The following is a 14,305-nucleotide window of genomic DNA, read 5'->3' on the forward strand; positions in this document are numbered from 1 at the left end:
TAGTGGTCATCTAAAACGGGGAGAAATCACGATCCTGAGAAACAGAGTGAACGGGAGTCTCCTCCATGCCAGCACTAGACGAGGTAGAGGTAATTGAATCGGCCATCACATGGAATCAAATAAGCCAGAAATTTATCCAAAAAAAATCAGACCACAACATCAATAGAAACAAGGATGCGTTGGTAGGAAAAAATGCTCACCACCAAGGGAGAAGAGCTATAAAGGAAGAAAAAAGTTTTCAAAAGAGGAAAAAAGGCAAAGAAGGGTAGGCAATGGTGTCAAAGGGATCAAATCAAGGTAGCGGCATCTCTAGTGGCGCTCACAAGGAGCAGCGATGGCCCTAGAGGCTATTGCAGGTGCTTAGGGTGACTAGTGGTAAGGGGCGATAGCCCTAAAAGGATCTTAAAGGTGTGGCAATACCTCTAGGGGCTATTGCAAAGGCTGGTGGTGTTAGAAACATGTATCTCGCTTTTTTCAAATGGCGAGACGATATGATGGGTGAAATTCCCACAACTCGCTCAAGATCTCGCTTATCTCACCATATCTCGCCGGAACTCTTAATTTTCGCCCATTTTTGCAGATTTCAATTGGATTTTCAATTGCAACTACTCTTAGCACATCTACAACACCAAAGGAAAATCAATCATTCTATGCTTGTCTTATGAATTGATGAGTTATGACTTACATAGAACTTTTAATCATTGTATAATTTTATTATTTTATTCTCAAGAGTTGAGATTGTGATACTCATATGGATGTAATTCTAATGACATTTAAGTTATTTGATGTATTTGATACATTTGCTTTTCATTTATATGTCTTAAAGATTTTGTATTACATGTTGTATAACCTTTCATTCTCGAATCCTACAACCTTTCGGTTTCGAACTTTGGGTTGATTTAGAACTCATACTCAGGGTTTTTTTTTTTCCCCTCAGAAATTTAAGGCCACTAGTTTGTTAGAAGGCCTAAATTAGGCTAACTACCAAGTTTGAAGCCAACTTGGACCCTAAAACCCATTGAGATGGGCATCGAGTTGGCCCAAAAAAAGACCATATCTTGACTGAGATCTTGGTGTTTTTGAAGGGGCGAGATCCCTAGCGAAAGCAAGTTCTTGAACCATGGTTAGAAAGGGCTAGCGACAGCCCTAGCGTAATCGCAAGAGCCAGGTGATACCTCTAGGGGCTATCACAGCCTCAGAGGTCTTAAGAGGGTTGGCGGTAGAGGGCAATAGGGCTAGAGAGATCACAGAAGAGCTGCAAAACCTCTAAGACCGACCGCTGGGGAAAGAGGGCCTTCGCAGTGGTTGTGGAGGTGGTGCTGGGCTTTGATGGTGCTTGTGGTGGCCTGTGATGGGTAGAAGAAAGAGGAAGGAGGAGGCAGAAGGTGTCATGTTGCTAGGATTCAATGGTGGTGGTTTGTGATGGAAGAAAGAAGAGAGAGAGAGAGAGAGGCAGCGGAAGGTGGTGGTTGTCTGCAATGGGGGTGCTGCAGTTCATCATCTGAGATGGCTCTGATTCCATGTCGTAAGATTTGAGAAAATTCTGATTTATGTCTGAGTGACATTGCTGGGCCTTTATTCATATAAAAAACTTACCAAAATAGGAGCAGATCTTCACAATGTGAGATGATTACAATGAAAATAATAAAATAACCTATAGTAATAAATAACTACTACTGCCATACAACACAATTCTTGAGTATATAATGTTTCCATATTAGACTGCATTATTTGTTTTGGTCTTTTAGGAGCCTGAATATGCAACTAACACATCTCATTGCTTTTACATTAAATATCAGACGCTGACATAATTGAGGGGCCATCTCGGATATCACTCAATTGTCCTATAAGGTATTGCTTCCTACTCATTATAAAGAACTTTTCAGTTCCCTTGTACTTATATTTTTCCATTCTTTGCATTTCTGGATCTGCCATCATATCTGGATATCCCCTTTTTTTTTTGTTGGATTGGATTTGCAGAATTTATGGTAGTGCAATCTCTGATCATTTTGATGAATTATGCCCTCTTTCTTCTTTTCTTTTTTTAAATTAATATTGTAAAATTTTGTCTGAAATAACATTTGCTTAACTGTTTGTTGTTTGGTTTGCTCATCTGATAAATGAACCTTGAAATTTCACAGGAATCACAATGTTGAGCCATGTTCAAATCCTTCACTATTCCTCTATTTTTATTTTTTGAATAAAAGTCGAGTTATTTTTGTTGTTAAGTGCCCTACCATGTTGTTGTTGCCTACTGATTTTATAAGTGTGTGGGTTCTGCAAAGCCATGTCAAAGGGAGCAGAGGAGGAGATTTATATTTTGAAGCCTTTTCTCTCTGAAAAACAGTAAGAGAAACAAAAATGAGAAAATTAAAATTGAGAATACAGATATCCTGTTATCTACTGAATATAACATGTTGGAGATAAGCTTGTCCAATAGTTCTGATATGGATGAGGGTGTACAATCTTTTTTTCTTTCTTTTCTTGTTCTGGGATTGTGTACATTGCTTTATATTTTTTGTAAAATAGAAAGGGAAGGAAATTCCATGATGCACTGCACGATCCACATTTGAGGTCAACTCAATATTATTAAGGCCCTCTACAATTTAATATGCAATTTGACATCCACAACACTGGTAACATACACAATAATGGTCATTTTAGGTTCTGGCATGAAAAGGCTTTAATGATTGATTACCGGATGATACTTCCTTTGTTCTTTTGGGTGGGGATAAGGGGCTCAAGATCAATGGTGTTTGCACTGCTGATGACTTCTGGATTTTGTTGTTCTCTTACTAATGGATCTGTGTTGTGTGTCCACTTATTACAGTCACACACGTATTAGAACTCCTGTCAAAGGACATCTTTGCAAACATCATCAGGTGCGTTTCATAACATATCAAGAAAATTGCTTTTTTAGGGAGTAATTCATAGTCTGTTGGACTAAGATGGTCAATCACGGCAGTAATGGTCCATACACCTTACTTGCAGAGAGGAGTGGAACCACTGTGCCCAACCTCTTGCAGAGCACAATGGGGAAGTAATACCCTAGTTCTTTCTGGTTTTCTATTTTAGATTGTCCAAATTTTAAATTTATATTTCTTTTAAATGTAGTCTACTTCAATTTAGTGCCCCATGCTTTTTTGCATCAAGAAAGTTTTCATTATAACAGCTTTAGTCAATGTACCTTGGAATATGAGTATAGCACTTACTGCTAGGATCTTCCATGTGGTTTATCTTGAGCATTTGAGATCTCTAATGTTCATGTAGTGACTACCCCTGATGGTGTGACTGCTCTCGTTATATGCTGTATAGTAGACGGTCGTAGTAGGCTGCATTTTGAACCATGTGTCTTTTTGACTTATGTTTTACATTTCACAGTGTTTCGATTATGACAACTTTCTGGAAATAAACTCTAGAAGACCGTCCTGGCGCTGCCCTCATTGCAACCATTCCGTCTGCTACACTGACTTACGTATTGACCAGAATATGGTTAAGGTAAGTGTTATTGGTTATTGCTCTCACATGTTGGTCATTAGTCTTATTTGAATAACCCTGGAATTTCTTGTTCAGGTCTTGAAAGAGGTAGCAGAGGGCATCTCTGATGTTATCATCTTAGTGGATGGGTCCTGGAAGTCAGCCTTTGATGGTATTGACCAAGCACATCAATTAGATGGTGGTGCCCAAAGTACCGACAATAATGGGCCTGAGCAGCATGACTTCACACAGGACCCAGCTAATGTAGTGGATCTCACTGGGGAAGATGATGAAAGATACACGGCTAATTTGTTTGAGACTGAGGACAGGAAACCCTTCCAGGATAACTTCCAAGGGTATCCTGTGGCTACCAGTCTGGGCATTCCGCTGGCAGTCAACGCCACAGCTGAGGGGGTTCTTAGTGCTGGACCTCAAATAGAAGATGAATTTTGGGAGGGTATTTTCTTGTCCACCTCTAGTGACACTTTTGGACCATCAGGCTCCAACAGTATGCTGAATGTTCATGCACCAGGTGCCATTTCTGAGTCCACGCTGACCGGTTTGGTGCCATCTCCTGTGTTAACTGATGCTCTCTCTCCTGCTCTTAATCGAGAAGTTGCTGATATCCTGGGGGGCACTCATCCCACAAACTTTGTACATTCAGCTCGATTTTCTGCTCCCTTTAACTTGCAGATACAAACACAACAATTTGGTAACTCAATTGTTAGTGCTGAGAACGGAAGGCCAGCCTTATCCCGAAATATTAGCAGAACTCCGATAGCAGTCCAGGCTCTTCCTGCTCAAGCTCAAGTGACGAATTCAAATCAACGGCTGCGAAATTTTCTACCTAGGGTTGCACCTCTTGTTTCTCAGAGTGAAATGAACACGAATGGTTCCAATGCAGTTGGTGGTGAGACAGAAAGGCAGCAACAGCTTTCCAGACTGTTAATGAATGCAACTTCAGACACTGCATTGTCGTCTTCAATGCAGCATCCTTCAGTGACACAGGTTTTGTTTCCTTTTGAATTTTCTTTGTTGAAATCCATTATCTTATGTAGTTTGATTAAAAACATATACTGAACAAGGTTATTATCCAGTAAAAAAGGGGGGGGGGGGGGGGTTCTGCAACCCCACCTAACAATATTCTGTTGAAAAAGTTGGATAGACTACATTGATCTCTAATTCAACAAAGTTAAAGTTCTCTCAATGCACATGTTTCCCACTACTACTGCAGCATCTGGGAGGGGCAAATGTATGGAGCTTCTCTCTGCTTCCGTTTGCAAGTTTTGAATCCGCAACTAACTGGTTTCAGTAGCATAATTTACCTGTTGTGCAAAGGCTCACTTATGAAATTAATTTAAACTTCTGTACCCTCTTAAGGTTTCTCATTTGATGTCGGTGTTTTCTTCGACAGACCCGGGATCATCCACGACTGTACAGTCCAACTCCACTCCCGCAGGTGGTTGGCCTTCCAGCAACCAGCCAAGTAACAGGTGCTTCAAGAAGTTCTTCCCAGCTTACCCATCAGCAACCTCCAAGCTTGAGGTTGACCCAGAATATGAACCGGTCATCAACTCTGTTGCAGCCTGCTCATTTTCCACGAGGACAGGTTCATCAAGGAGGGGTGCATGGAGTTGGGCTCGCAACAGGAAGCACAACCAATCAACATCAGCCTATATCTTCTGGTTTGCGAGCTGGGCAGATGGCAAGACCACCAACAGTGCCAGTTCAAATCCAATCTCCCCGAACAGGATCTCTAGCAATGCCAATAGATGAGGGAGGAGGAAATGTGCTACAACCTATCTCCATGGCAGATGGATTAGGTGAATTATCCTCAGAGCATAATTGGCGTCCCTCGGGGAGGATGAGGGGAAGCCTCACAGGGCCAGCTTATTCGGCTGCTCTTAGCCAGTATATGGGGCAATCAACTCCAGCACAAGTTTCTGGACCGCCACCCAATCAGAGTCTTTCATCGTCTGGTCCTTCCCAGATGCATGTGCTAGTCACAAACAGTATCAATGCCCATGGACTGCCTCAGCAAGGTTACTCAAGGACAGGAGAAGCCACCAGGCCTGGATCTATGGGCCACTTAAGGTAATCTATTGATTTATAGTACATTTTGTGAATTTAGATGGTACAGCCAATTTTGCACCCCCCCCCCTGCCGCCACGCCCAAACTTTCCCTGGGTCAGTGTCTTGTAAAGTTGTTTTTTTAGTTTCTTCAGCATGAGGATGTGATTTTATGTATAGATCCCATACTCCCAACATGTATAGTTTTTGGAAAACCAGGTTATTACTCTTCAACCCACACCACCACCCGAACCCCCCCCCCCACACCAAAAAAGAAAGAAAGAAAAAGGTTGCTTCTCCCTTTATTCTTATTCTCTTTTACGATCTCAATATTATAGTAATTACTGCTCTTGTGCAATCTGAAACTACTGTTACTGAGTTTAATTCTGCAGGGTTTCCTTAAATCAATAATGTTAGTTTGGCCTTCAATCTCTACAGGCTGAACACCTTTATCTCGCTCCTCTAGCCTTTTCCTCTTGATTCTCTGTTCTCTGTATAATTTTAGCCGTGGGCCATTAAAATTATGACCTGTTGGTTATCAGAGCTATAAACTCCAGAAAAGTAAAGAAAGGTTAAGAAGTCAGTGTTTGCTGTGGTAATTTTCATCCGAATTGACCAATTTTTTTCTGTGGTTCTATGATTCTACCCCAGTCGATCTACCAATCACAGATTTATAGGCTGCCGAGGCCATTTTCAAGTGTACTATACAGGAAAGGTACCAGTACCTGTTACCTGAATTTTCAGATTTCATGAATCCATGGATTTTCACAATCAAACAAGTATAAATCTCGCATTCATGTAACGAAAGAAGGCCTTATTTTTTTTTAGATCTTTTGAAATATTCTAAGAGAGTAAACAACGGTAAATACTTAAGGGCTTTTTTCGTATTCATTTATAGTTCCATCTATTTCTTTATCGATTGACAAATTTTAAAGGCAAAATCCAAGGCTAAAATTAAAACTATATGAAAACAATATCGAGAGGTCTTTTATCTCTGTTTTTTCTCCTCTCTTTCTCTGCAAGTCAGACGAATCCTGTCTAAGAGGTCAACAACATTCAAACCTCACTTGATTTCTCTACAACAAGAAGACTGACTTTTCTTGCTTCTTCACTTCTCTCTTTATTTGCAAACAGAGGAATCTCGTCGGAAATCCTCTAAGATCAAGGTCAAAAGGTTCCTCATGTAAAAATCCTCATCACAAATAATTAATCCAAATCCTATCAGACCAATTGTGATATGTAATGGGGAATGTTAGGCAATTGAAAGGAGCTATATAAACAAAATTAGTGTTGCAGAGATGAAGGTATTGAGGAGGATATGTGTAAAAACTAGGTGAGACAGTAAAAACTGGTTATATTAGATCCAATGTAGGTAGTGCACCAACTCAAGACAAGTTACAAGAATGTAGCTTGAGATGGCATGGGCATGTCCAAAGGAGGCTATTTGAGGCACTTATAAGGAAGAGTGATTGAATCCAATTGGATGCCGTTAAAAGATAAGGAAGAGTGATTGAAGGACTAGACATCCATATGTGTGCTAGGACTAGACATTCATATGTATCCCTAAAAAATTCTATAAGATGGTGGATGAGGGGGAAGGGGGAAAAAAATAAAAACACATCTAATTACCTATAATGAATTGTTATAAATAAAATAAAATAAAATAAAATAAAATAAAATGAGAGAGAGAGAGAGAGAGAAATGATTAAGGGCTTGTTTGGTTACATGAATTCAGAGATTTCAAATCTCTGGATTCACAAATGGGAGATTTATACCCGTTTGGTTGTGTGAATCTCTGGAGTTATAAAATCTAGAGATTCATTTTTGTAAACTAAAAACGTGAATCTGTAGATTTATGGGTATGAAGTGAAATCCAGAGATTTCAACTCTACTATAAAAGCGTTAAACATTTGAACAATGACTCCATAAATGTTTTTTAAAGATGAATCTACAAATTTCATTCCAAAGATTCAATCTAACAAAACAGTTAATTTTATGAACCATGACTCTATAGGTTTGAAATCTCTAGATTTTTGAAATATTCAGAGTCCAGTAACCAAACAGGCCCTAAAAAAAGGAGAAGGAAATTGCTTGAATCAACTTACCAACTTAACGGACAAAAGTAGAGAGAGAGAAAATTTCCCCTATAATTTTTATTAGGGGTGTCAATTTTCAACCCAAACCGTTAAAACCGGACCGAACCGGCCTGTTATAGCCCTAACCGATCCTTAATGGGCCGTAATTGGGCTGAGGGTCTTCAGCCCGAACGGTTTCGGGCTGGCCCGGCCCAGCCCGTGTGCGGCCCCGTCAGCCCGTTAGTCTTTTACATAAATAAAATTAAAATATTAAATGTAATTAAATTTTTTTTGGTATTGTTTAAATGTATTTAATGATTCATGAATTTCGGTGTTTGAGATGTTGAGACTCGAGTTTGAGTAGTTGAGAGTTAAGTATTAACACGTTTAACGGTTTAAATTTTAAGTTTTAACTTTTTAATTTTCAAATTTCATTTAGTTTTATTATTTTAAAATTTAAATGTCTTAATTGATAACTCTTAAGTCTTAATCTTAATCGTTAACTTTCTAATTTTCAAATTTCATTTAGTTTTATTATTTTAAAATTTAAAAGTCTTAATTGATAACTCTTAACTCATAAGTCTTAATTGATATCTCTTAACTCATAAGTCTTAATCTTAATGGATAACTTTTTAATTTTCAAATTTCATTTAGTTTTATTATTTTAAAATTTAAAAGTTTTAATTGATAACTCTTAACTCTTAACTCTTAATCTTAATCTTAATCGTTGTTTCACCGCCTACACATGATAGAAAAATTTTAATTCTTTATTTTTTTAGGGTGGAGGGTGGTTTGGATCAAGTAATGCCATCACTTATCGTTGGATCAACTTGGAGTCTTCATCCTCTATCTTTTGTAGTTTTGTGTGTGAGAAACTAAGATTTGGAGTTGAGGAAAAAATAAAAATAAATTTTCAATATTGATTTTTAATTTAGTCCAAACCGTTAGCCAAACCAAATCCAAACCATTAGTCAACCCGAACCCAAACCACACCAAACCGAAACCGCACCGAAACCGTTATCTTTTAAATGGGCTGGTTTGGGCTGGGAGTTTTTCAGCCCGAAACCGCTCCAAACCGCACCGTTGACACCCCTAATTTTTATGGACATTCTAAGCTATTTAAAATTCTATTAGAAGAATCTTTTTTTTTTTTTTTTGGTAATCAAACTTTCATTAAGAGACAAGGGCAAGAAGGGAAACTGAACATAATCTTAGTATCCAATCAGAGGCACATGGCCAATAACTCGGGCCCTAAACTAAGTAGGCCTTCCATGCTAGATTATTTACAACACAATTGGATCTTTTAGAAACATAAATGGACTTAAAGCCCAAAATCCTACTATCTATAAATTTGATATCTTCAATTATAGGTAGTATAAAAGTAAGGGGTAAGACTAACTCAGATAAATAACGCACTAAAAGTTGGAAGTTAGTTTCTACCTCCACGTACTCAAAGCCATTTGCTATAGTTTCTAAAATCCCTGTTCACATGGCCGCGGCTTCCCCTTCAATCACTAATGATTTGGGAATAGATGTTGCCACTAATGGGTTTCCTTCCCAATCTCTAATGATGATCCCCATGCCACCCTTCCTTGTTTTCTGTTGCTAAGTTGCATCGGTATTCACCTTAACAAAAGGGTGGTTTGGTTGCTTCCATTCCATTATTTCCTCCACATCATTGCAATTTTCGGGCAGGACACTTTGATTCACCTTATTAACTGATGACCAAAAGTCAGAATGAGCTTGGATCGCCAATTACCTTGAATTTCGAGTTTTCCACAAGGACCATAAGATGAAGTTTTCTCCTTCATTCTTCTCTAGTATCTATTAAGTCTGCCCAAGTTTTCATCTAATCGGCCATTGTAGTGAGTTCTCTTTGAGAATTTCTCCATGTTAATGGGCTACCAAACCACATTGCTTTAAGCAAATTCACAATGAAGAAGAGTATGAGTAATGGTTTCTTCTTCCATTTCACAGGCCCCACAAAGTTGGTCCACTCTCATGTCCCTGTTGCTTAGCTCTTTTGAAATGGCTAAACTGTAATTACATGCTTTCCACAAAAAAAAATCTTCACTTTGGAAAGATTTTTGCACTCCCAAATATCCATCCATTTTGTTGAGTTCATCTCATTCCAGTTATGCACTTTTGATGATAGTGGATTCTATCTTCCTCTTTTTATTAGATTTTTTAAAGCAACATGTAGGCTAATTAACCAGAGAATCTACCATCGGTGCTGGCACCCTATACTTGAGTGTCTTGGGGTGGAAATAGAATTAATGGTATACTAAGTATTGCTTTGGCCTCATGTGGTAAGAAATACTTTTTTATCGTCTCTTCTAACCATGTTCGGCTTTAGGCATGAATGATATCAGTTACCACTTCAATATCACACTTCTCAGGTTTAGAAGATGTGACTCTAAAGTTGTCCAAACCCGGCACCCATCTTGCATTCTATATGCTCACTTGTGCTCTTGTATCCACTTTTCATATAAAGCCTTGTTTTAGAACCTCCCTTTTTTCAAATATACTTCTTCATACCTATGAAGGGTTGTTTGTTGAGTTTGCTTCAAGAAAGGAATAATGAGAAAAATAGATGGTTTTGAGAAAATCTTAGCCATCTATTTAATCGATAATTTAATCAGACGAATAATAATCTATAAGAAAGATGTATACCATATCGCATCCTACTACCAATCGGACGGATTTGGATACTACTAAATTGATGCAAATGCGCATGCGAATTCGAAAGTAGATTTCGATTATCTATTTACACTCCTAAACTCAATTGTTCCCCCAACTAATTTTCTAAAAGTAATATGAGGGTAAAACTGAAAAAGGGAAAAACGAACGGTAGGGTATATTTATAATTTATTTTTGAACGAAGGGTAATAATTTCAGTAATTGCTGGGGATTTATTCATAATATGAAATAATTGTGACTTGTCAGGTTAAATAAAGAAAATTGTTATTTCATCTCATCTGGGTGTCTTCTTTATTGATTGGGACGTTTAGTGGGGTTTTTCAGATTTAAGTAGGATCTGACATTTAAACGATCCAGATTCGTTTGATCTCAAACGGAAAGAACATTCCAGAACTCCGACTTATGCGAGAACTTAGGAATCTGAAACCCTAACCCGACTTCTATAAATAAGATCTTCTTCTTTCTCAATTGCATCTTTCATATTTTCGTGCAAGCCCTAGCCGCTCTCACTTTTCAGATCTCGTTTTCGCATCGTTCAAGTTTGCGGAAGTTGAGATGGGTGATTGTGAAACCTTTGCTTTCCAGGCTGAGATCAACCAGCTTCTCAGCCTGATCATCAACACTTTCTACAGCAACAAGGAGATCTTTCTTCGTGAACTCATCAGTAACGCTTCCGATGTAAGTAAAAATCGCTTTGAGTACTTTTTCTAGTTTTCTTGTGATTTAGGGTTTTTAGGGTTTGGCTTTGTTTAATTTTTATCCGTTTTTGATAATGTATTTGGGATCTGGAATGAACAGGCGTTGGACAAGATCAGATTTGAGAGTCTGACCGACAAGAGTAAGCTTGATGGACAGCCGGAGCTTTTCATCAGGCTTATTCCTGATAAAGATAACAAAACCCTTACTATCATTGATAGTGGTATTGGGATGACCAAAGCTGGTATGTGTTGTCGTTTTTTCATTCTAATGGCGCAACCTAGACTATTAGCGTTTCGTTTTAGGGTTTTAGGGTTAATGTTGTGATATTTTTTTATCTGTAGATTTGGTGAACAATTTGGGAACCATCGCTAGGTCTGGCACCAAAGAGTTCATGGAGGCCCTTCAGGCTGGCGCTGATGTGAGCATGATCGGTCAATTTGGTGTCGGTTTTTACTCGGCTTACCTAGTTGCGGAGAAAGTCATTGTCACCACCAAGCACAATGACGACGAGCAGTACATATGGGAGTCTCAGGCAGGTGGTTCGTTCACCGTTACCAGGGATTCTGGAGAACCTCTTGGTCGTGGAACCAAAATTACTCTCCACCTGAAGGAAGATCAGGTTTGTAGGCCTCTTTTTTGTGAATTCCCTTTATGGATTTGCGTTGCGTTGCATCTGTTTGTAGTGTTGTAATAACTTTTGACTGATTTGGCAGATGGAATACTTGGAAGAAAGAAGGATTAAGGATCTTGTGAAGAAGCATTCTGAATTCATCAGCTATCCTATCTATCTCTGGACCGAGAAGACCACCGAGAAGGAGGTCAGTGATGACGAGGAGGAGGAAACAAAGAAAGAAGAGGGTGACGTTGAGGAAGTAGATGAGGAGAAGGAGACGAAATCCAAGAAGAAGAAGGTCAAGGAGGTTTCTCATGACTGGGAGCTCATCAACAAGCAAAAGCCCATCTGGTTGAGGAAGCCAGAGGAGATCACCAAGGAGGAGTATGCTTCCTTCTACAAGTCCCTGACCAACGACTGGGAGGACCATCTCTCTGTGAAGCACTTCTCTATTGAAGGGCAACTTGAGTTTAAGGCCATTCTCTTTGTCCCGAAGAGAGCTCCATTCGACCTTTTTGATACAAGAAAGAAGATGAACAACATCAAGCTCTATGTCCGAAGGGTCTTTATAATGGACAACTGCGAGGAGTTGATGCCTGAGTACCTTGGGTTTGTGAAAGGTGTTGTGGACTCTGATGATCTTCCACTTAACATCTCTCGTGAAATGCTTCAGCAGAACAAGATCCTCAAGGTTATCAGGAAGAACTTGGTGAAGAAATGCATGGAGATGTTTGCTGAGATCGCAGAAAACAAGGAAGATTACGGAAAGTTCTACGAGGCGTTTTCTAAGAATCTGAAGTTGGGTATCCACGAGGATAGCCAGAACAGGACAAAGCTCGCTGATTTGCTTCGTTACCATTCAACTAAGAGTGGTGATGAAACCACTAGCTTGAAGGACTATGTCACCAGGATGAAGGAAGGTCAGAAAGACATCTTCTACATTACTGGTGAGAGCAAGAAGGCCGTGGAGAACTCTCCATTCCTAGAAAGGCTCAAGAAGAAGGGCTATGAAGTCCTGTTCATGATTGATGCCATTGATGAGTATGCAGTCGGGCAATTGAAGGAGTACGATAGTAAGAAGCTCGTCTCTGCAACCAAGGAAGGTTTGAAGCTTGAGGACGAGACCGAGGATGAAAAGAAGCAGAAGGAAGAGAAGAACAAGTCTTTTGAGAATCTATGCAAGACCGTCAAGGACATTTTGGGTGACAAAGTTGAGAAGGTGGTTGTGTCAGACAGAATTGTTGATTCTCCTTGCTGCTTGGTGACTGGAGAGTACGGTTGGACTGCTAACATGGAGAGGATCATGAAGGCTCAGGCTCTAAGGGACAACAGCATGGGTTCTTACATGTCTAGTAAGAAGACCATGGAGATCAATCCTGACAATGGCATTATGGAAGAACTGAGGAAGAGAGCTGAGGTTGACAAGAATGACAAGGCCATCAAGGACTTGGTCATGCTGCTGTTTGAGACTGCTCTCCTGAATTCTGGGTTCAGCCTTGATGATCCCAACACCTTCGCCACTAGGATCCACAGGATGTTGAAGTTGGGTCTGAGCATTGATGAGGACGAAACTGCTGCTGATGATGCAGATATGCCCGCGTTGGAGGAAGATGCCAACGAGGAGAGCAAGATGGAGGAAGTTGATTAGAGAAAGCCGACTGGTGGTTTTTTTTTGTTTTTTTTTTTTTGCCGCGACTTGGTTTCCTTCATAATTCCTACTTTTTAATTTTTTTAGGGTTTTATCTGGTAGCTTCATTTTCTGTTACTGCTAAGTGATATAATTCCTTTTTTGTTGTCAAATTTTTAACTCTTTTGATTTCTTAGTATCTCTTTACTCTCTCCTTGGCATTAGCATATGTTGAGAATTGTTATTTTAGGGATCATAAGTCTATTATTTTAAAAGTTCTTTGTTGCCAACCATATTTATGCATGTCTGTCTTACATTTGGTATCTGAAAATAATATTGTCCGATGGATGATTGCGTTCCGCCCCTGCTTGCTATAGTTCACCTTGTTCCTCAATTTTTTTAGGAAAACAGGTTCTGGATCTTGTATTTAGGGAATCATATGTTCACAGAGAAATATGTTGTGGAGTGTGGATCCTATGAGTAAATAAGATAATTATTTGTTTGCCTGATTCTCTAAGAATTGAAAATGGCGAGAAAGCTTGGTTGGTTATATCCTGTGAATGGTTTCATCTTAAAACATGGAAATTTAGAGACTCCCAGAAAAAAATAGGGGATTCCAATTTCCAGATATTCATGTGTAAAGCCGTTTCCAAGCAGGATGTGAACAACGCAGTAAACACTTGAAAACTTGTTCCTAGGGTTGGGCTTTTCCTCGTTCATGTTCCTTCCTGTTCTCCAATTCATGCTTTCTCTGATGCTATCGTATTATGGATTTGAAATGCGGATCGGTTCTGAACTACTTATCAAGTTGGCCTGTAGGTTGTGTTCGGTATGGTTTCTCTTTTTTTTTTTTAATTATTTTTTAAATTCAATAGTGAAAATCAGTTTTGCCTAAAACAAAAAAACGTCTGGAAACCCTTGTTAAGAATCACCTCCTAACTACAAACAATTTTTATAGTATTTAAAAAAAATGGTGAACATATTCTTTCTTTGCCCATCTTTCTTTCTGTGAAAATAATCCTGGTTTCAGTCATCAATTATATT

The 14,305-nt window shown here is 39.1% G+C and overlaps 2 protein-coding genes across 2 annotated transcripts in view; both read left to right on the forward strand.

Moving 5' to 3' along the window:
• The window catches only part of LOC149029851 (uncharacterized), a 76,751-nt gene extending 70,953 nt beyond the window's left edge, over nucleotides 1-5,798 (forward strand). The window contains exons 12-16 of the mRNA XM_089142193.1: nucleotides 1,800-1,851; nucleotides 2,831-2,882; nucleotides 3,382-3,498; nucleotides 3,574-4,485; nucleotides 4,892-5,798. Of these exons, the coding sequence (XP_088998319.1) occupies nucleotides 1,800-1,851; nucleotides 2,831-2,882; nucleotides 3,382-3,498; nucleotides 3,574-4,485; nucleotides 4,892-5,575 (1,817 nt within the window). The 3' untranslated portion in view covers nucleotides 5,576-5,798. The remainder of the gene's footprint in view (nucleotides 1-1,799; nucleotides 1,852-2,830; nucleotides 2,883-3,381; nucleotides 3,499-3,573; nucleotides 4,486-4,891) is intronic.
• Nucleotides 5,799-10,782: 4,984 nt separating this feature from the next.
• LOC149029852 (heat shock protein 83-like) lies at nucleotides 10,783-13,460 on the forward strand. The gene is made up of 4 exons (XM_089142194.1): nucleotides 10,783-11,000; nucleotides 11,121-11,262; nucleotides 11,363-11,640; nucleotides 11,735-13,460. Exons 1-4 carry the CDS (start codon nucleotides 10,878-10,880, stop codon nucleotides 13,280-13,282), a joined length of 2,091 nt encoding a protein of 696 aa, XP_088998320.1. The 5' UTR covers nucleotides 10,783-10,877; the 3' UTR covers nucleotides 13,283-13,460.
• The last annotated feature ends 845 nt before the right edge of the window (nucleotides 13,461-14,305 follow it).

This window comes from Hakea prostrata, chromosome 1, assembly GCF_041222555.1.
Source record: "Hakea prostrata isolate BN-2017 chromosome 1, UWA_Hpros_2, whole genome shotgun sequence".
NCBI lineage: Eukaryota > Viridiplantae > Streptophyta > Magnoliopsida > Proteales > Proteaceae > Hakea > Hakea prostrata.